At 32.8% G+C, this 21,506-nt stretch overlaps 1 protein-coding gene and 1 long non-coding RNA gene across 2 annotated transcripts; one reads left to right on the top strand and one right to left on the bottom strand.

Annotated features, from left to right (window-relative positions):
• The first annotated feature begins 7,332 nt into the window (after positions 1-7,332).
• LOC120069878 lies at positions 7,333-17,511 on the top strand. The gene is made up of 2 exons (XR_005479714.1): positions 7,333-7,463; positions 17,083-17,511. It is a non-coding gene; the product is annotated as an uncharacterized LOC120069878 (long non-coding RNA).
• A 2,245-nt stretch (positions 17,512-19,756) lies between these two features.
• LOC120069879 (uncharacterized mitochondrial protein AtMg00810-like) lies at positions 19,757-20,524 on the bottom strand. The gene has a single exon (XM_039021700.1). It carries the CDS (start codon positions 20,522-20,524, stop codon positions 19,757-19,759), a length of 768 nt encoding a protein of 255 aa, XP_038877628.1.
• Positions 20,525-21,506: the final 982 nt, after the last annotated feature.

Here is a 21,506-nt window from a genome sequence, read left to right as displayed (position 1 = left end):
AAAAAAAATGATAAACAGTAAATAAAGCTAAGCATGCTCCTATTGAAGAATAAGAGAAGAAAGAGTAGAATGAAACTCACCCTTGAAGATTTCCCTTTCTTCATGATTTTCTCTCCTTTGCACACGAATAAATATACCGTCAGATGTGTGGGCTCTAACACCTTGGAAGAAGGAATGAAGATAAAGGGAATGTTCTTGAGAGAGTAGAGTAGAAAGAATATGAGAGTGGAGACTAAGGCAATTACAAAAATTTCTTGACCCTAAATGGGCTATAATGATATATTTATAGGAGAAGGTAACCCTTCTCCAAGATTTCCACTTTCCATCAATTATCAACTATTAATTAATCAACTGACATATAAATTAAATTACTATATACTAAATCACATTTAATATAGAGTTAATTAATTAACATAAATATCACATATTTATACTAGCCACCATTTTCCATTCTTTGTTAATTAATTAATTGACCATTAATTATTCATTTAACATATAAATTAAATAACAATATAATAAATCATATTTAATATAGGATTAATTAATTTATCACATATTTATATACATACATTTCTTTATGAATCCAATTCATATAAATCTAATATTTAAATATCATTGAAATTCATCTCTCTAATACTGTAATTCTATATGAATCCAATTAATATGAATTTAATACTTGAATCTCATTCAAATATATCTCTCTAATACTGTAATTCTATATGAGTCCAATTCATATGGATTTAATATTTGAATCTCATTCAAATATATCTCTCATATTATAGTTTGGATCATAGATCATAGCTATAATTAACCATATTATATAATATATAAAAAAAAACTATATATTAATCATATTATTATAAAATTCCTTTAAGTAATTTGAACAATTCAAATAATTACTCATTACTATCCTCAGCGAGCTAACAGGGGAACTTATGAATCTGTAGATTATAAGCCCCAATGATATGAGATTAATTAATTAAACTCTTTAAGTTAAATTAATCCATATTCATTAACTGTCGGGTTACTCACTAAAAACCAATAGTTGCACTTTTCGCATTGCAGATATATTTTGTGTCCATGGATATAACCAATCAACATTGAGTTGGACCCTTCAAAATTGCATAGCATTGTCAAATTACCGTTTTACCTCTCTAGTTACATCTCTTTAAGTACCATTGATTCCTCATTTGCAGCACTTTACAACACAAACTGAGACCATTTAGATTATTACTTAAATATAGTTCCACATGTATGTCTCTAAATACATATTTAAGTTACATGAATATAACCTTGGATCTTAGTTTATTGGATTGAATTAATGCAATTTAAATGTTTATAAAATACCTCTTTAATTTATTAAATAATGTATAATTTGTTTTTTACAAATTACAAGATTTAAGACACTAGATCCAATACCTATAAGCTTCAATCGGCTCCCCCCATTAGGTCCCACTGAGTTCTCCTAGGCTCTTTTATTGTTACGCTCTTCTAAGCTTTTTGAGCTCCTTTATGTTCAGGTTTCTTTAGATTCTCCCGACACATCACGCCTATGCTCCTCTTAACTCTTCTAATCCCTTATCAAATGTCCTATCAAGGTCTCTTAGGCCGCTCTAGGCTTAGGCTTCTTTGGATTCTCCTAGGCTCTATCACGCTTAGGCTTCTCTAAGCTCTCATAAACTCTTTCTATGGATTCCACTGAACTCTCCTTGCTCTTCTCATTGCCTAAGCTTCCCTCGACTCCACTAAGCTCTCCTTGGGTCCCACTAAATTCTCTTTAGAGACTCTCCTAGGCTCTTCCATGGATCCTCTTGGGCTCTCTCCTACACTCCTCTAAGCTCCATTAGACTCTCTCCTAGGCTCCTCTGAGCACCACTAAGCTTACCCTAAGGTTCTTTCTTGAGCTCCGTTAGGCCCTCTCTTAGTTCTTTAAGCTCCACTAAGCTCACCTAATTAGGCCCTTTTGAGCTCTCTCCAAGCTCTTCTAGACTCTCCCATGGGTTTTCTTAAGCTCTTTCTTAGGTCCTCAAAAACTCACTTCATGGGGTCTCACAGAATTCTCTCCTAAGCTCTTATGAGTTCTATTAAACTCTCTATGCCCTCTTAAGCTTACCTCATGATCTCGCTGAGCTAATCCCACCAAGTAGGCTAAATTTAACCCAATAACAACATACAAAATCACAACTTTAAGAATTTAAAACCTTTTTTTTTTCGTTTCACAATATGTGATCTGTAGTGGAAAAACCAAACTTATTATACACATGTTGGTTTAGAAGAGAAACTTTCTAACTTTATCGTTAAAATGAGTTTTTTTTCTTTTTGAGTACAACCTTAAAAAGAATTTAATAGATACATATTTTACATTTTGCGAGTGTTGCAGTGGACCGAGGAGACAGACCACAAGAAAAGCCACGCAAGCGTTCTTGCTTATAAATAAACCAACAAGAAAACAGCCTCCAAAACATGCGGTAAGGACTGAGTCGTACAATATGGGAAAGAATATACCTTATTTTAAATTGTTTTAATCTGGAAAAACAATTAAAACAAAATGCTCCTCTTTTATATTTTCTTTTTTATTTATTTTTCCTTTTCTGAGGCTGTAAATTGACGCCAGAAAGGGTTAAAAAGAAAGAAAAAATAAATAAAAACAAAAACAAAACAAAATGCTCCTCTTTTTATATTTTCTTTTCAATTTATTTTGTCTTTTTTGAGGCTGTAAATTGACGCCAAGGGTTAAAAAGAAAGGGAAAAACAAAAAACAAAAACAAAACAAAACTTTTTGTATTTTCTTTTTCATTTATTTTGCCTTTTCTGAGGCTGTAAATTGACGCCAGAAATGGTTAAAAAAAAGGGGGGAAAACAAAAACAAAACAAAACGCGACTCTCGTTTTTGTTTTTGTTATTCGTTTGGATGGAAAATAAAAAAGAGAAGCGAAGAGAGTAGAAAGATAAATTAGGATTGATTGTGGAGAAACACACACAAGAGGAAAGAAATGGGATAGAAGAAGGTCGAGGTGAAGCTAATCGAAGATAGGTGTAATCGCCATGTCACTTTCTCCAAAAAAAGATATGGATTAATCAAGAAGGCTGAAAAGCTCTCTCATATTATCATGCAACCATACTATAACACTTATTAAAAGGACACGTGAAACATGTTTATCACAAGGTAGGATTTTAAATCTATATGACATACAATATGCAACATATAAATTATATAATTTTTACATATATATCATGCACATTAAATATATAAAAGGCATTAATAGACCGATATGACACCCTAAAATTAATTAAATTAATATAACTAATAAGTAATATTACATCCAAACACAAGGAAAAACGGAAGGTTGCTTCGAACTCGCGACCTCCAGCTCATACGCACCTCAACGTCGAATGGTTGTAGCATCGTGATGCTAAGGCAGAGCGTCATGATGCTACAAAAAATATTGCCTTTCGTCTCACGTCGCAATGTTGCGACACTGCAGTTCAGAAATACCAAATCTACAGCAAAGTGCTTCACCTCTGTTTTTCATCAAAATTCACAAAACTAGTGATCTGGACTTACAGACTTACAGACTCGATTACTTAATTAAATGTGCAAAAATAATGGGCCCTTACATGATCAAATCAAGTAAAACGAGTCTATGTGCCAAATACCGAAAATATCTACTAGGCTAAAAATACCCATGTGAATTTTATAGTGATCATCACATGAAAACAGTACACAAGTTCACCCACCATGTTCTCTAATTTTTTGTTTCTAAAAATCAAAAATCAAAATTGCAAGAATTGACTCTTATACCAATTGAAAAGAATCGGATTCCTGCAGAAGCATATGATCACCGTGCAATTTGAAACGATTTTATAAAATATAAAAACAGTGAATTAATTCAAACAAATATAAGATAAACACTAAACAAACCTAAGCATGCTCTTAATGAAGAAGCAAAGAAGAAATGGTAGAATAAAATTCACCCTTGAAGATTCTCCTTTCTTCACGATTTCCTCTCCTTTGCACACAGACAAATTTGAACCTCTCAACGAACAAAGACACAATTGCAAGAGCTTCCTCGTTATGCTCTAGGATTCCAAGGAGCTGGATGTGTGGGAGAGTAGACTAGAGAGAATATGAGAGTGGAGGCTAGGGCAAAAATCTCTTAACCCTAAATGAGCTATAATGATGTATTTATAGGGAGAGGGTAACCTCTCTACAATATTTCCACTTTCCATCAATTGTCAACTATTAATTAATACATATAAATTAAATAACTATACATTAAATTACATCTAATATAGAGTTAATTAACTAACATAAATATCACATATTTGTACTAGCCTCCATTTTCCATCATTTGTTAATTAATTAATCAATTAACATATAAATTAAATAACAATATAATAAATCATATTTAATATAGGGTTAATTAATTTATCACATATTTATATGCGTATATTTCTTTATGAATCTAATTCATATAAATCTAATATTTGAATATTACTCAAATACATCTCTCTAATACTGTAATTCTATATAAATCCAATTCATATGAATTTAATAATCTAATCTCGTTCAAATATATCTCCCTAAGACTGTAATTCTATATAAATCAAATTCATATAAATTTAATATTCGAATCTCGTTTAAATATATATCTCTAATATTATAATTCTATATAAATCCAGTTCAAATGAATTAAATATTTGAATCTCATTTGATATATCTCTCTTATATAGTTTGGATTATAGATCATATCTATAATTAACCATATTCTATAACGTATTAGAATACACTACATATGAATCATATTAATATAATATTCCTTTAAGTAATTTGAAAAATTCAAATAATTTCTCATTACTATCATTAGCAAGCTAACAGGGAACCTTATAGATCTGCAAATTAGAAGCACCAATGATATGAGATTAATTAATTAAACTCTTTAATTAAATTAATTAATATTCATTAACTACCGATTACTCCACTAAAGACCAATAGTTACACTCTTCGCACTGCAGATATATTTCTATGTCCATGGATATAACCAAACAACAGGGACTTGATCCTTCACAAATTGCTTATAACTACAGCTAGGCCAAATTACCATTTTACCCATGTAGTTACATCTAACTCCTTAAGTACCACTGATTCCTCTAATGAACAAACAATTTATAGTCCAACTATAAACTATCACCTCTCGGGCTAGTAAGAGGTTAAGGTCTCATTGTTCAAGATCTGGAATCAATTGTTAAGGGATAAATTTATCTACTTTCCCTAAGGTCGGGAAGGAGTGAATTCCTTCTTGTGTAGTTGCGTTCCCAGCTCCCCAATTAGACGAATCCCCAAAATGGTAGGCATATTGAGTCGGCGAAACTGGCCACTCTCACTCATGTAAATCAAATGACCGCCTTCATAGGCAGGAATTCATAACTCACTCAGGATTTAGGTCAAGTCATTTATGCTCAACTTGGTGAAATGTAAGTCTCTTCTAGCAACGGTGTTATAAAGAGAAACTATTCATTTCGTGGTTCGATCTTATTCAAACTCTTTATATAGGATACCCCACTCACATGTTTCTACATGAATGATCAGAATCAAATCATTTGCAGCATTTTACAACACAACTACAAAGAGGGTTGTATTCGTAATGTCATCAGGATCAGGTACCCAGTCTTGTCCATCTACTACATACCATTTAGGTTATTAATTAAACATAATCCATCTGTATGTCTCCACATATATGCTTAAGTTACATCATATAATATTGGATCTTAGCTTATTGGATTGAATCAATGCAATCTAAATGTTTGTAAAATACCTCTTATTTTATTAAATATATATAATTTGTTTTTACAAACTACAAAATCTATGAGATTTAGGACATCGAATCTAACACCTATATGCTCCAGTCGGCTCTCCCTATGGGACCCATTGAAAGGCTCTTTTATGCTTATGCTCTTCTAAGCTCTTTTAAGCTCCTTATGTTTAGGCTTTTTTAGATTCTCTCGGCACATCACGCCTACGCTCCTCTTAGCTCTTCTAATCCCTTCTCAAGTGTCCTATCAAGCTCTCCTAGCTTGCTCTAGGCTTAGACTTTTTTTGGATTCTCCTAGACTCATCACGTTTAGGCTTCTCTAAGCTCTCCTAAGCTCTTATCATGGATTTCACTGAGCTCTCCTCGACTCTTCTCATGCCTAAGCTTCCCCAAACTCTACTTAGCTCACTTGGGTCCCATTAAGTTCTCTCTAAACTCTCTTAGGCTCTTTCATTGATCCTCTTGGGCTCTCTCCTAAGCTCCTCTAAGCTCCATTAGACTCTCTCCTAGGCTGGTCTAAGCACCACTAAGCTTATCCCAGGGATCCTCTTGAGCTCTGTTAGGCTCTCTCTTAGGCTCCTTTGAGCTCCACTAAGCTCACCTCATAGGCCCTCTTGAGCTCTCTCCGAGCTCTTCTAGACTCTCCTGTAGGTTGTCTTAAGCTCTCTCTTAGACTCCTCTAAGCTCATCTCATGGGTCTCATTGAACTCTCTCCTATGCTCTTCTAAGTTTCATTAAGCTCTTCTGAGTTCTATTAAACTCTCTAAGCTCTCTTAAGCTTACCTCATGAGCTCAGTGAGCTAATCCCACCAAGTAGGGTAAATTTACCCATAACAACATACAAAATTACAACTTTTAAGAATTTATAACCTTTGCCTTTTTTTTTTTTTTTTTTTCATTTTACAATATGTGATCTGTGGTGGAAAAACCAAATTTGTTATTCTCATGTTTGGTATAGAAGAGAAACTTTCTAAACTTATCGTTAAAATGCTTTTTCCCCCCCTTTTTTTGGTACAACCTGAAAATGAATTTAATAGATATATTTTTTCATTTTGCAAGTGTTTGCAGAGGACCGAGGAGACATAGACCACAAGAAAAGCCACGCAAGCGCCCTTGCTTATAAATGTAACAAGAAAACGGCCTTCAAAACATGCGGTTAGGACTGAGTCGTACAATATGAGAAAGAATATATTTATTTTAAATTGTTTTAATCTGGAAAACAATTAAACAAAATGCTCCTCTTTTATATTTTCTTTTTAATTTATTTGCCTTTTCTGACGTAAATGACCCAGAAAGGTTAAAAAGAAGAGGAAAAAAAAATAAAAAAAATAAAAATAAACAAACAAAAACAAAACAAAACAAAACGCGGCCCTCCTTATTCGTTTGGATGGAAAAATAAAAGGAGAAGCGAAGAGAGTAGAAAGAAACTAGGGTTGATTGTGGAGAAGCACACACGAGAGAAGAAAATGGACGAAAGAGAGAATCGAGGTGAAGCTAATCGAAGATAGGTGTAATCGCCATGTCACTTCTCCAAGAGAAGATCTGGATTAATTAAGAAGGCGCGAGAGCTCTCTGTTCTCTGTGATGTTGAGGTCGGACCGTCGTCCTTCACCAATCGCGGCCGTCTCTATGAGTTTGCAGCGGAAACAGGTACTACCGCCCTATCCTCTTTCTGTTTCCTTTCCGATTTCTTAAATCTTCGAATGTGTGTGATTTCCTTCATATCGATTATTATAATAGTGCAAGCTGAAGCCGAATATGCCTTTTGAATGAACTTTGAATGGAACTGCTGCAGTTTTCGTTTTCTTTCTATTTGCGATTTTAAGTGATTGATTTCCTTGGAAGTTCTGCGTTATAGCTTCTAATTTCTGTCTTCTGATATCGACGAACGAAATGCAACGCTCTTTCGTCTTTCTGTTCTTCGATTCTTCCTCAGGAAAAATCGATGAGATAGAGTTTTAGCGTTGCCGGCCGTGTGCTTTCTTCGATCTGAGTTTATTTTCGTTCTGTCCTCTTTGGATTATTTCTCTTGAGTGTATCCACTAACAAGATGCGGTACTGTTTGATTATTCAGAGAAAATCCCGGAAAATCGTTGGTTAACTTCGTTCCGACGCTTTCCTGGCTCTCTGATTTGTTTTCCTGAACGTTTCTTTTTCAGCATTTACGTGTCAACAGATAAGCATGTGATTACCAAACTGTCACAGCTTTTTATTTTTTTAAAATATACTTGGATTCAGAAATTTAAATGTTAAACGAATATTTTTCACTCTATTTGAATAATACCTAAAGTCTAAAACTACATATATTTTGTTTTAAGTTAATTTATCATGAATATAAAATAAATATTTGGGATACATACATTTTTATGGTGAAATAGAGTAATATTTGATATTAAATTTTAAACGAGGACAGTATGCAAATAGGAAAAAAAAATTGAGGAATAAAATTAAAATACATCGATTGAACTAAAATAAAAGTTATTAACTAAAATTTATAAAGTAGTTAAAATCACATTTATCATGCCACTCTAAAATACACATTAATTACTCAAAATCAATTTAACTTTTAATTTTATACTTTTAAACTTGTTTTCATACTATTAAAATAGTTTTTAAATGATTACATCATTTTCTGATTATTTTTGAAATGATAAAAAGTGATTTTTTAACCACTTTAAAATTACTCCTAAACATATCATAAGATCGTTTGTTATAAGGGTTATTTTTTGGTAGTTCTCTTCAGTTAATTGATTTGAAGAAAAAATAAATCTAAAATAGAGAAAAATCAAGTAGCTTATAACTAAGAAATTAACAAATTTGACTAAAAATAGACCATTTTTTTTTTACAATAACTTCACTTCAAAAAGACATTGTTTTAAAATTATTTTGGTTCTTATCAAAGCTAGATATATGTACATGTTCTCTTAAATATGTAGGGGTTTGACCGTTTAGACTTGTACAAAATTTTATTTGTTTGGAGTAGATAACATATTTGTTATTATTTAATTTTCTACAAATTTATTCTTATTTTCATAAAAAGGTGCCATGTTATATTCGAAATTGTAAAATACATTTTTCATTTAAACCTCATAATATTTGAAATAGTAAAATTGATATTTCATTTGTAACTCATTCTAACAAATAACACTAAACTTCAATGTTTTGCTCCACGGTTTATGAAATCCTAATTTTAGAATGTATATTGAAATTAATTGTTAAAAAGGGTAATTAACTTACCAATACAATTTTAGAGTGGAAGATGAATAGTTAGTTGTGCTTTTTAAAATTAAGATTGAAATAAAAATTAATAATATCTCCTCGATTTTTATCCATATCTCCTCATGTGAATGTGGAAAATGGTTTTAAAATTAAGGTTGAAATTTAAATTAAAAATATCAATTATCTTGTTTGTTTGCAGAAGAGATGCTTTGCTAAAAATGTTGTTGTTTTAAGTAACAGAAATAAAGTGAAGATACACAACTGTCTATAATTATAATTTAAGGAAACAATTAATAACCAAAAAAAATTAAAATTGTGAATAAAATATAAATGTATTTTAAAATTGAGGCAAAATAGGAATACAAGAACTATCCCCTAATGTAAAAGATAGATAAGTTTGCACCTTTTAAGTGATTTGGACAGCCTTCTTATTATTATATTATTATTTTTGTTATAACTGAATAGTTTAATCACAAGTTCTCATTTTGTTTTGATGATACGCTAGCTGTCAACATCAAACAATTTATGCATCTAGCCAGTGAAGGGAAAAGGATTAGAGATCAGAAAATAATAAGACAAAATCAAATAAGAAATTTTTTTATCGAGTTTTTCTTGAATTGGATTTTTCTTTATTTATGTTGAACTGGACTTCGTCGAAGAAGGCATGTTTATTTTAAACTTTCAATATTTGTAGACTAAACTTAACAGAGTAGGCTTATTTTTATAAAGATAATGATATTTTCTATCCATTATAAATATTGTATAAAAATAATGTGTCATCAATTTTAATATTTATTGACCGTGTGAAACTAAATTATAAAATATTCATATATAAAGGATTAAATTAAAACAAAAAACAAATCAATAAAAACTAAAATGAGAAGCCGAGCTCGATAGCGAGGCCTTGGTACCTTTAGCAAAGGGACAAATTAAAAGGAAAAAACTAAAATGAGAAGACACCCAAAGATTAGAAACTAAAACATACCTATTAGTCTTAGAAAAAAAACAGTAATTAACATTTTTAAGATGTTTTATAAACCTTTGAATTTTTAAAATTTTAAAAAGTAATCTTTTTTCCCCCTAAATTTTGGAAAGCCTGATTTAAATTTTGTCACGTCTATGAAAAAACTTAGAAATAATAAGAAATCAAGGTCCATTTGATAAGTTTTTGTTTCTGTTTTATGTTCTTTATTTTTTGTTTCTTATTCTCTCTTTTTTGAGAACAAGGAATAGGAATATGTTTGATAACTATTCCTATTTTCCGTTTCTTGAAAAAAAGAGATAAGAAAAAAAACTTGTTTGATAATTATTTTTATTTCTCGTTTATTGTATTTTTCCTTTTTACATTTTTTCATCTAAAATCTCAATATAATCTAATTATATAAAATAAAAAATATATAGTATGCATTAAAATATAAACAATAATTATCAATTATTTAAATTATCAAATACACATAAGTTTCAATGTAAAATTAATAACAATAATACAATTATTTCTATCATTCATATGTTATTAAAATTTGATTTACAATATTATTTCTCATTCGAGTCGTCTATTTTAAATTTTAAATGAGGTAGACTCAAATCTATCTCAATTATATAATTATGTAAATGTTGTTGTAAAAATATTAAAATAAACTTGTGAATATCTAGTAAAGAAAATTTATATATTGTAAAATAATTACTGGTTTCATATTTAAGAATTAAAAAAATATATTTAAAAAATATATAAAAATTCATATCATAAAATTTAAAATTTAAAATTCAAAAGTATTTATATATGCATATTGAAAAGGACAATTGCTGAAAATATTTACAAATAATAGTAAAATATCACAATCTATCTGTGATAGGCTACTGTATCTATCATGATACAAATAAACACAAATAACTAGTCTATTGAAGTTTATCGTAGATAGACAAGTGAAGTTTTGCTATATTTATAATATGTTGGTTCATTTTCCTATATTTGAAAATAACTCTATTAAAAATCAAAATAATATCTAAATCTACATATTTGAAAATTTTAAAATAAATTAGCATATAGATATAAAAAATAATAAAGAAAATAAACACAAATAAAATAAAGAAATAATTATAATAGAAATATAAAAAAAATACATATAGAAAAAAAGGAAATACATTAGAAAGAAAGAAAAATAAAATAAAAAAAGTGAGAAAAATAAAATAAAAAAGTCTCCCCTAAGATTTGATCCAAGGCAATGAAATTAATGAATGTTTTGGATAAACTTCCTCACCAACCAATCAAACCTGCATTTTGATACAATTTTGAAACAATACTAAATAAAGAAGAATATATGAGAAACTATTTTTTATAGTTCTTAATTTTGATCCTATTTTTAAAAACGTTTTTTAAATTTTAAGAAAAAAATAAGAATAGTTATCAAATTGATCAATTTTTAAGAAAATAAATAAAACAGAAAATAGAAAACGGATCAAACCGACCTCAAATAACCAGATCTGAAAAGGAGAGACCTTTGACTTCTAATAATGAGAATACATTAAAAGATTTCAAATTTAGAAATAATGATCTAGAAATAGATTATTATATATATTAAAATTGCCTTGGAAAACAAAATTCAGATAAATTCTGGTGATAGACCCGATTGGAGCATTTCTTCCATTTTAAACAAGGATCAGGTTTATCCAACATCATATTATTATTCATTTGGTTTTGGGCCAGAAACCCAGGTGGGTATTATTCAAATGAATAATTCCTCTCCCTTTCTGTCTCTTACCTGCCGACTTCTTATCCATTTATTTATTCTGTTCATACTCATCTCTCTTACTTGCCGAAATGGTTGAATAATTTGATATTTATTTCTATGCTTTGCACACTTCCACATATATATCTATAACAATGATTGAACCCTTTGTAATAAAATGTTAATTCTTTCATTTCTTCATTCATTCCTTTAATAAGTAGATAGAAATAAAACGTATGAGAAAATTGATAAATTTTTCGAGTGCAAGATAGTACTTGCTTTTATTTTTTAAGGTTGTAAATTGTAATTATATAAGCATTATTACTTTAGTTTTATCAAGAAAAATGTTTGGCTTCAAAATGTAAAGACATTCTATAATTACCTTCTTGAACTGCTTCAAAATGTTAGGATATTCTATAATTACTTTCTTGAACTGCTGAAATGTTGCATATATATTTCAATTTCCATCGTCTTGAATACAAAAAAATTTCTACATAAGTGTCTCATACATAGTAATAAGGTTACATCTTATGCTTTATCCATGTCTCGTAATTGTGTGTTCATGGGGGTTTCTTTTTTATTTCCTTTCCTCCTTTCTTTATTATCTTTATTATTATTATCATTTTTTTCATTTTTTTTTTTGGTAGCTGAAAGTAGGCGCAGTATTCAAAGAGTTATTAAGATGCTAAGTTAATGGATTAAAACGGAAGTGTCATGGGTTTAGTAATCAAATTAGCCCTACCCCTGTGGGATACAGAAGATGAAGATTGACATTGTAATTTTGAAAAAATAGAACACCTTTTACCCGTATAGATAAGATAGATTTCTCTAGGTATTGACAATAAAATATGAAAAATAATTCTTAGGCTTGGAAGTGCAGAAGAAACTTCAGAACATCATAATTCCTCCATTTAATTACATAAGACAAAAGACCGTATAGAAACTCCTCGACTCGTTGACACATCTAAGAATCAATTATTCTGATGTGTACCTGGCAGACAGCCCGTCTATGCATTCCATCAAGATGTATAGGCCATAGTCTGGACCGCTCTTGTTACATTAAAAGAAAAGCCACAAGCTATCTCTATATATCTTCCTCATCTATTGGAAATTCCAACTAACTCGGGAAGTATTTCAAGTACTATACAAGGTTATACTTCTGTCACACTCTTTTAAGAGTACAAGGGACTATACAAGACAATACTTCTGTGACACCCTTTTAAAAGTGCGAGGGACCTGGGACCCACAAGTATTCAAAGAACATGAATATAGTATTTCTTATAGCACTAATCATTTTTCATTTTTAGAGAGAGTTATGATCATTAAGTTTATTATCTCGGTCGGACCTTGGTGGCTGAGATCATTTATATTTACCAATTAGGCATACTCTTTTGGATTAGTGACTTCTTTTATAGTTATTTGATTCCCTTGTTGGGCTGTTTTTTCTCTGTCCTTATTTCACATCTCTCAATTAGAACTTTATTTTTATTTTATTTTGTTCGACCTCTCATATTGTATCCTTCTCACACGAAAATTCATAATTCATGCTTAATGCTTGGATAATACAATAAGGACAGTTCATCCTCTTAAATACAATACAACCAAAAAATAAAATCAAACTAATCAGATGGTTAGGTGAGAGAAGAGATTGAGTTACCTACTGCAACATTAGCAACAAATGTCAGGGAAAAGTCATGACTTAATAGCCCCCTCAAATGAGGCAATGGAGACAAACACAAGACAATACTTCTGTCACACCCTTTTAAAAGTACGAGGGACCCACAAGCATTCAAAAGAACATGAGTATAGTATTTCCTATAGCATTAAACATTTTTCATTTTTAAAGGGAGTTATGGTCATTAAGTTTATTATCTCGGTCGGGCCTTGGTGGCCCATTTATATTTACCAATTAGGCATGCTCTTTTAGATTAGAGCCTTCTTTTGTAGTTATTTGATTCTCTTGTTAGGCTGATTTCCACTGTCCTTCTTTCACATATCTCAATTAGAGCTTTATTTTTATTTTATTTTGTTCGAACTTTTAGATTGTACCATTCTCACACGAAAATTCATAATTCATAATTTTTGAGTAAAGACTCTCAACTGTCTTCTTTATCGCTTAATGCTTGAATAATATAATGAGAGTTCATCATCTTAAATACGATACAACCAAAAAATAAAATCAAATTAATCAGATGGTTAGGTGAGAGAAGAGATTGAGTTACTAATGCAACATTAGCAGCGAAAAGTCATGTCTTAATAGCCCCCTCAAAGGAGGCAATGGAGAGTAATGAAGATTGAGTTTGTTGCGAAGGCCCTGAAACTGATAAGGTGGTAATTGTTTGGTCAGACAATCAACGATTTGATTGTGAAAACGAATATGACGAAGAACCAGTTGATGAGAAAGAACTTGATCACGTATAAAATGAGCATCAATTTCAATGTGTTTGGTGCAATCGTGAAAACAGGATTGCGGGCAAAAGTAGTAGTGGAGAGATTGTCACACAAAATAGTGGGTGAAGACGAAAGAGGAGCTCGTAGGTCTGCCAAAAAAGTGCAAAGCCACATTAATTCACAAGCCACGTGGGGGAGAGCACGATACTCAGATTCAGTACTCGAATGAGCGATGACCCTGTGCTTCTTAAAACTCCAGGATACAAGGGAGATGCCAAGAAAAAATGCAAATAACCGCCAACAGATTTGCGATCATTGGGGGAAGAAACCCATCGCAATAGCTCAAAAGAGAAAAGGTAGAAGTAGGATGAAGAGTACCTTATAGATACCGTAATGCACATTTGAGGGCACACTAACGAAGCTATAAAGGAAACCGAATTGGCTCAATTTATTGATGGCAAACGCAATGTTAAAAGAAATTGGGCTAAGGGGTTGCGTTGGGTTGGGCTGGGTTGGGGTGGGCTTAATATAGAAATAAAAAATGTGGGTTAGGTTGGGGATAAAAACATAAAATCGCACATATAAATAGACCCCTCTGTTCGGTTCGATTTTTAGAAACTTTTTAACCATGTGAACCGGGGACCGAACCGAAGTGATCGGTTTTATACCTTAGTGAATCGAGAGTTCCATTTTTAAAAAAAGAAATTAGATTGAACCACCCGGTTTGGTTCGTTAGTTTTGTCCAACTTTTGCACACCCCTATGTGTGAGATAAAGAAATCTAGTAGAGTGGCAGTAAAACCTATTAAGATAAAATCACCAATATAAATAAGTAAGAATAGAGTACCTTTAGAGGAGTGATGCATAAATAATGAGAGATCTGCCTTGGATTTAGTGAAATGACCACGAATAAGAAAGGACTTTAACTCTTTCATACCAAGCCCGAAAGGATTGCTTGAGGCTATAGAGAACCTTGCGAAGGGATGAGGGTACTTAGGATGAATATACCCTCGAGGTTGAGGCTGACATGTTATAATATGTATTTATATTGTAATCATAATTAGTTGTCCTTTATTGTAATTTTATATCTCCTAGATTAAGTTTTCTTAGTTGCCTATATATATATATATGTATCTTTAGCATGATTAATAGAATGAGATCATTATTCTCTCTAAAACTATTAAGAACATGGTAACAGAGCAGTCTAGGGTTTAGAATTTTCGTTTGACAGCTACATTAGGGTTTACACTTCTCACAAGGTTAGGGTTTAAGTGTTCGTTTGTCTACACCACCCATCCCAGGAGAAGCGTCGTCACTGTCTGATCAAGTCTGCCATCGTTAGTTGCCGGAAACGTTTACGCGTGAAGCTCACGCGCCACCACTTTGATTCTGCTTCGTCACCACATGCCAGCGTGTAGAACCACTTTTCCATGTTCCGTCAGTTGCCTTCTTCTCGGTTCAGCTTTTCTGATTGTTCTGTACATTAGGTTCCATTGAAATCTACTTGGTTGTAAGTTATTTGAAAAAAAAAACACCCTTTTGTGCTTAGGACTTGTTGCTGTTTTATTCAATTTGGAGTTGTTTTATTCTTTTGGTTCACCTTTGATTTCGATTTTGGTTTGTTCTTTCCGCTCTTGAGATCTACAAACTGCTTATTAGCTCATAATGGATGAAGTGAAGCATATGGTAGTATCTAAAGTAATTTCCCTAACATCGAAGATAACTTAACACAAGTTAAGTGGATCAAATTACTATGATTGGCGTCGGACGATTCAATTTTATTTTCTTAATACAAATATGGATGATCATATGACTGAGGAGCCATCAAAAGATGAAAAGAAAAAGGCTTGGCTTTGTGATGATATTCATCTTCAGATTAAGAATTCTATTGAAAGTGAGGTTGTTGGTTTAGTAGATCATTGTGGTTCTGTGAAAGAAATCTTAGAATTCTTAGAATTTCTATACTCTGGAAAAGAACACGTTCATAGAATGTTTGATGTGTACATGCAATTCTTTCAAACTAAATAGAAAGCAGAATCTGTTACAAGTTACTTTATGAGACTTAAGAAGACAGCTGTTGAACTTACTTTACTATTGTCGTTTAGTCTCGATATCAAAGTTCAACAAGCTTAGTGAGAAAAGATGGTTGTTACGATATTTTTTTAATGGACTTTTACCTGAGTTTGGAATGACTAAAACACAGATTCTTTCTGATTCTGAAATTCTATCATTAGAAGAACCTTTCAATCGTGTTCTTCGTATTGAGAGTTCTTAATCCAGTTCTCCTGTTTCTCAACCTAACAGTGCTCTTATGAGTAAGAATAATAATAACTCCCGCGGTACTTTAGGGATGACTAACAATTTTCAGAAGCCTAGTTATGATAATCGAAGATAAGATTCTCAAGTGATCGTCTGTCACTATTGTCGTAAGCCAGGACATATAAAACGTGATTGTCGAAAGTTGTTGTATAAGACTCAACGATCTCAACATGCTTAAATAGCTTCCACCAATGATATGGCTGAGAAGCCTGTTACCATCTCCGCTGACGACTTTACTAAATTTCAAGTATTCTAGGAATCCTTACAGGCATCTTCTTCATCAAATCATATTATCACCATTGTCGAGACAAGTAATACGAAACGTCTTCTTATATCATCTACCAAATGGGTCATAGACTCTGGTGCCACCGTTCATATGACAGGTAATTTTAACTAATTTTCTATGCCTTTGTCTCCTTTCTCATCTCCGTTTGTCACTTTGACAGATGAATTAACCTCCTCTATTCTTGGATCCGACACCATCTCTCACTTCATCACTTTATTTGTCCTTTGTATTACATTTGTCTCAATTGTCTTTTAATTTAATTTCTATTAGCTAGCTTACTCGTGACCTTAATTGTTTTGTCTTTTTTTCTTGGTCATTGCTTGTTTCAGGATTATATGACGAAGAAGGTTATTGGTAAAGGACATGAATCCGAGGGTCTTTACATTTTTTTACCATCAGATATCGAAAGTTATGGCTTGCTTTGGAGTTACATCCCCGTTTGAAGTCCATTGTCGTTTGGGTCATCTATCGTTGTTGAAGAAACTTTATCCAAAATTCGTTCCTTATTGTCTTTGAATTATGATTCGTGTCCATTTTCTAAATTTCATTGTCTTAGTTCTAGTCCCATAAACGAGCTAGTGCTCCTTTTGAGTTAGTCCATTCTGATATTTGGGATCTTTGTCCAGTTGTGTCCAAAACAAAAAAATCGTTTTGAATTATTGTCTCATTTTTTTTGCTTTTCATGTCGAGATTTGAAATCAATTTAATGTCTCTATCAAAACCTTGCAAACTGATAATACTAGTGAATATTTCTCTCACGTACTTGGATCTTACTTATGTGGTCATGACATCATTCATCAATCCTCTTGCACAGACACCCCATCTCAAAATAGAGTTGTTGAAGGAAAGAATAGACACCTTCTTGAAATAGCCCGCGCCTAATCCTTTCAAATGCATGTTCCAAAGCAATTTTGGGTTGATGTTGTGTATATTGCTTGCTTCTTGATTAATAGAAGGCCTTCCTCTGTCCTCAATGGAGAAATTTCTTATCGTACTCTTTTTCCTACGAAATCTTTGTTTCTTGTTGCTCCTAAGATCTTTGGTTGTGTTTGTTTTATTCGGGATTTCGCCCAAATCGTACCAAATTAGATTTGAAATCTTTGAAATGCATTTTCTTAGGCTATTCTCATGTTCAAAAGGGTTATCGTTGTTATTGTCCTACTCTGAACAAGTTTCTCGTATCTTTTGATGTTACATTTTTCGAAGATATACCCTTTAGTCCATCACCGTTAAGTCCGTGTCAGAGGGAGGATGGAGATCTTTTTATCTGTGAGATTACATCTTTTACATCATCCTTTCCTCCACCTTCCTCTGTGTTTCTTCCTTTTGACCCTTCGGTTACTTGAGTCTAGTCCAGACGTCCTCCACAGCCACCTTCAGACCCATGTTCTCCACCTGGCTTCTTCGACATCATCCTCTCCTCCACCTTCCTCTATGTCTCTTCCTTTTGACCCTCAAATTACTCGAGTCTAGTCCAGGTGTCCTCCACAGCCACCTTCAGACCCATGTCCAACACCACTGGCTTCTTCAACATCATCCTCTCCTCCACCTTCCTCTGTGTCTCTTCCTTCTGATCCTCCGGTTACTCGAGTCTAGTCTAGGTTTCCTTATAGCCACCTTTAGACCCATGTCCTTCACCATTGGCTTCTTCAACATCTGATCCCGGACTGAGTGATGATCTTCCCATTGCCCTTCGAAAAGATAAACGCACTTGTACTTATCCTATTTTTTCGTTTGTTTCATATAACCAATTGTCTTCTCCCACTTATTCCTTTATTACTGGTAGCTTGTAGAGATACAAGCTATTATAACATTTTATTTAGAATTATGAGGGCTAATAAGCAGACTATGCATCAATAATACCAAGAATTCATATGGAAAAGTGAGCTTGCGTCGACCAGCACCAAAATCTTCATTAACTCTATTTCATGCGTTATTATGCATTAAAGTGTCTATTTTTGCAGCTATTGCAGGAATTAATCGCATACGTTGGTCCTAGACCGCCGCAAGGCTGATTGCATGTGTTGATCGTCATGAAGACTAGTTCATCACATGGAATGTTGCGTCTACAGAATGATAATCGTGATAGAAGGCTGATCGCGAGGTGGGTGGAATGCGTTGACACTTTAGGAGAAATAAGCATGAACGTATACCTTGGGAGTATCAACAAGATAAGGTGATGCTGATATTTCCCATACCGTGACATAAGTAGCAGTGAGTCAGAATGGAGTATCAGAGCTGTTGGCGTTTGAACTCTATAAATAGAGCCTTGGAGCTTAACTTCAATCCATCCGAGTTTCTGCCTTAGGCAGATCCTTGTGATCACAGCTGAGAGCATGAGCAAGACACTCTTTGAGGATTCTTCACCTCCACAACCCCTTCCGAGTCACGATCGGAGTTTCGCTGGAGATAGAACTCGAGAGAGACTTCTCCACCACCCATCCACGGCACCACCAGTAGCCTTGACGCATTTCGGATGAAAAACAAGAGATTGCTTACATCTAGCCCTCTACCTCTTCTCTTCTCTTTGTATTGTATTACATTTTGGCTTAAGACATTAACACATTTTGTAATCAATGCAATTCTCAATTCCTTCAGCACCATCTTCATCATCTTCTTCTTATCTTTCATTGTTTACATTCATTGTTTAGTCAAGTATCGAAGACTGTTAAAAACCATTATTCTTTTCTCTTATTAATCTTAGGAGGAAAGAGTTTCTTAAATAGAAGAAATACCCAATTACAAATAAGAAAATAATAAAATAATTACAAATAAGGAAAGAATAAAATACAGCAAATATAATACAATAAGTACAATATAAAATTTCACAATAAAGGAAATAATCAACACTCCCCCTCAAGCTGGTTTGAAGATCATTCATAGCCAGCTTGTCAATCAACTTGCTGAATTGCCACTTTGGAAGACCTTTGGTTAACACATTTGCGATTTGCTCTGCTGTCGGGAGAAAGGAAATGCATATTATTCCTGCATCAATCTTTTCCTTTATGGAGTGTTTATCAACTTCAATATGTTTGGTCCTATCATGAAGAACTGGATTGTGGGCAATGGAATTGTTGACTTGTTATCATAATAGATTCGTATGGGCATTGTCTGAGAGAAATTCAATTCTTCCAATAGTCTTCTTATCCATATGCCCTCACAAATACCATGGGCTAATGCCCTAAATTCTGCTTCAGTACTACTTCTTGCAACCACACTTTTTTTTTTACTTCGCCAAGTAACCAGATTTCCTCCAACAAAAGAGAAATACCTCGAAGTAGATCTTCTATCAGTCGTGCTTCCTGCCCAATCAACATTAGTGTAAACCTCAATGTTTAGGTGGTCATGCTTCGTGAATAATATACCTTTTCGTGGAGTACCTTTCAAATATCTCAAAATTCTATAAACTGCTTCAAAGTGAACTGACCCGGGAGCATGGATGAACTGACTTACTACACTAACTGTGAAAGTAATGTCAAGACGTGTGTGAGAGAGGTATATGAGTCTCCCTACAAGCCTCTGGTACTTTTCCTTTTCTTTTGTAGCAACCAATTTTAAATTTTGCTCAATAGGAGTTTCTGCTATCTTGCAACCAAGTAAACTTGTCTCATTCAGTAGGTAGAATATACTTCCTATGGTTGACAAGAATGCCATTTTTAGATCTGACAAACTCCTGACAAACTCCATTCCTAGGAAATACTTTAAGGTTCCCAGGTCCTTAATTTGAAAATCATTAGCAAGGTTTTTCTTCAAGATAAGATATTCAGTCATGTCTCATCATTACCTGTAAGAATGATATCATCAACATACACTACCAAAACGACCAACTTGCCACTTCCACTATGTCTATAGAACATAGTATGATCAGCTTGATTTTGACTAAATCCCGCCTTTCCAAATCGTTGAAACCATGCTCTGGGAGATTGTTTAAGCCCATATAATGATTTCTTTAACTTGCATACTTTGTTAATCCCGAGATCTACCTCAAAACTAGGTGGCAAGTCCATAAAAAACCTCTTCTTCAAGAGCTCCATTGAGAAAGACATTATTCACATCAAGTTGATAAAGAGGCCAATCAAAATTAACTGTCACAGACAACAAGATTCTAATAGAATTAATTTTAGCTACTAGAGCAAATGTTTCTTGATAATCAATGCTATAGGTCTGAATGAACCCCTTGGCAACCAATCTAGCCTTATACCTTTCAATACTACCATCAACTTTACATTTTACAGTGAACACCCATGTGCATCCCACCGTCTTCTTATCTTTTGGTAGTTCGACTATGTCCCATGTGCAATTTTATTTCAGTGCATTGAACTCTTCCATCACTGCTAAGTGTCTATTCTTTCGCTCAACAATGTCATTCTGCTGAGACGTGTCACGACACGTAGCTTGATGAAAAATGCCCTTTTCTTGCAAAAAATTGGTTAATTGTTCACTAACGTTATCAGAGTGAAGAATTCGAATTTTAGTTTGAAATTGAGTCTCTATCATATTGTAAAACCAAACAAAAACATCTTTTACCTCTGACTTTTTTGTTAATAAATAAAGCCAAGTTATACGAGTGTGGTCATCTATAAAGGTAACAAACCAACGCTTACCACTATGAGTTAAGACTTTAGACGGACCCCAAACATCAGTATGAATTAAGGAAAAAAGTGATGAAGCCTTGTATGGTTTAGGCAAATAGGTGGATCGATGATGTTTGGCAAAAATGCAACTTTCACATTGAAAAACTGAACAATCAAAT

Source organism: Benincasa hispida, unplaced genomic scaffold (assembly GCF_009727055.1).
Source record: "Benincasa hispida cultivar B227 unplaced genomic scaffold, ASM972705v1 Contig654, whole genome shotgun sequence".
Taxonomy (NCBI): domain Eukaryota; kingdom Viridiplantae; phylum Streptophyta; class Magnoliopsida; order Cucurbitales; family Cucurbitaceae; genus Benincasa; species Benincasa hispida.
The sequence above is the reverse complement of the archived record's forward strand: the minus strand, read 5'-3'. Positions and strand labels throughout refer to the sequence as shown.

Bases quoted from the DNA above. Each gene is read 5' to 3' on its own strand.
- LOC120069879 (XM_039021700.1), bottom strand. From the start codon at position 20,524: ATGACTGAATATCTTATCTTGAAGAAAAACCTTGCTAATGATTTTCAA.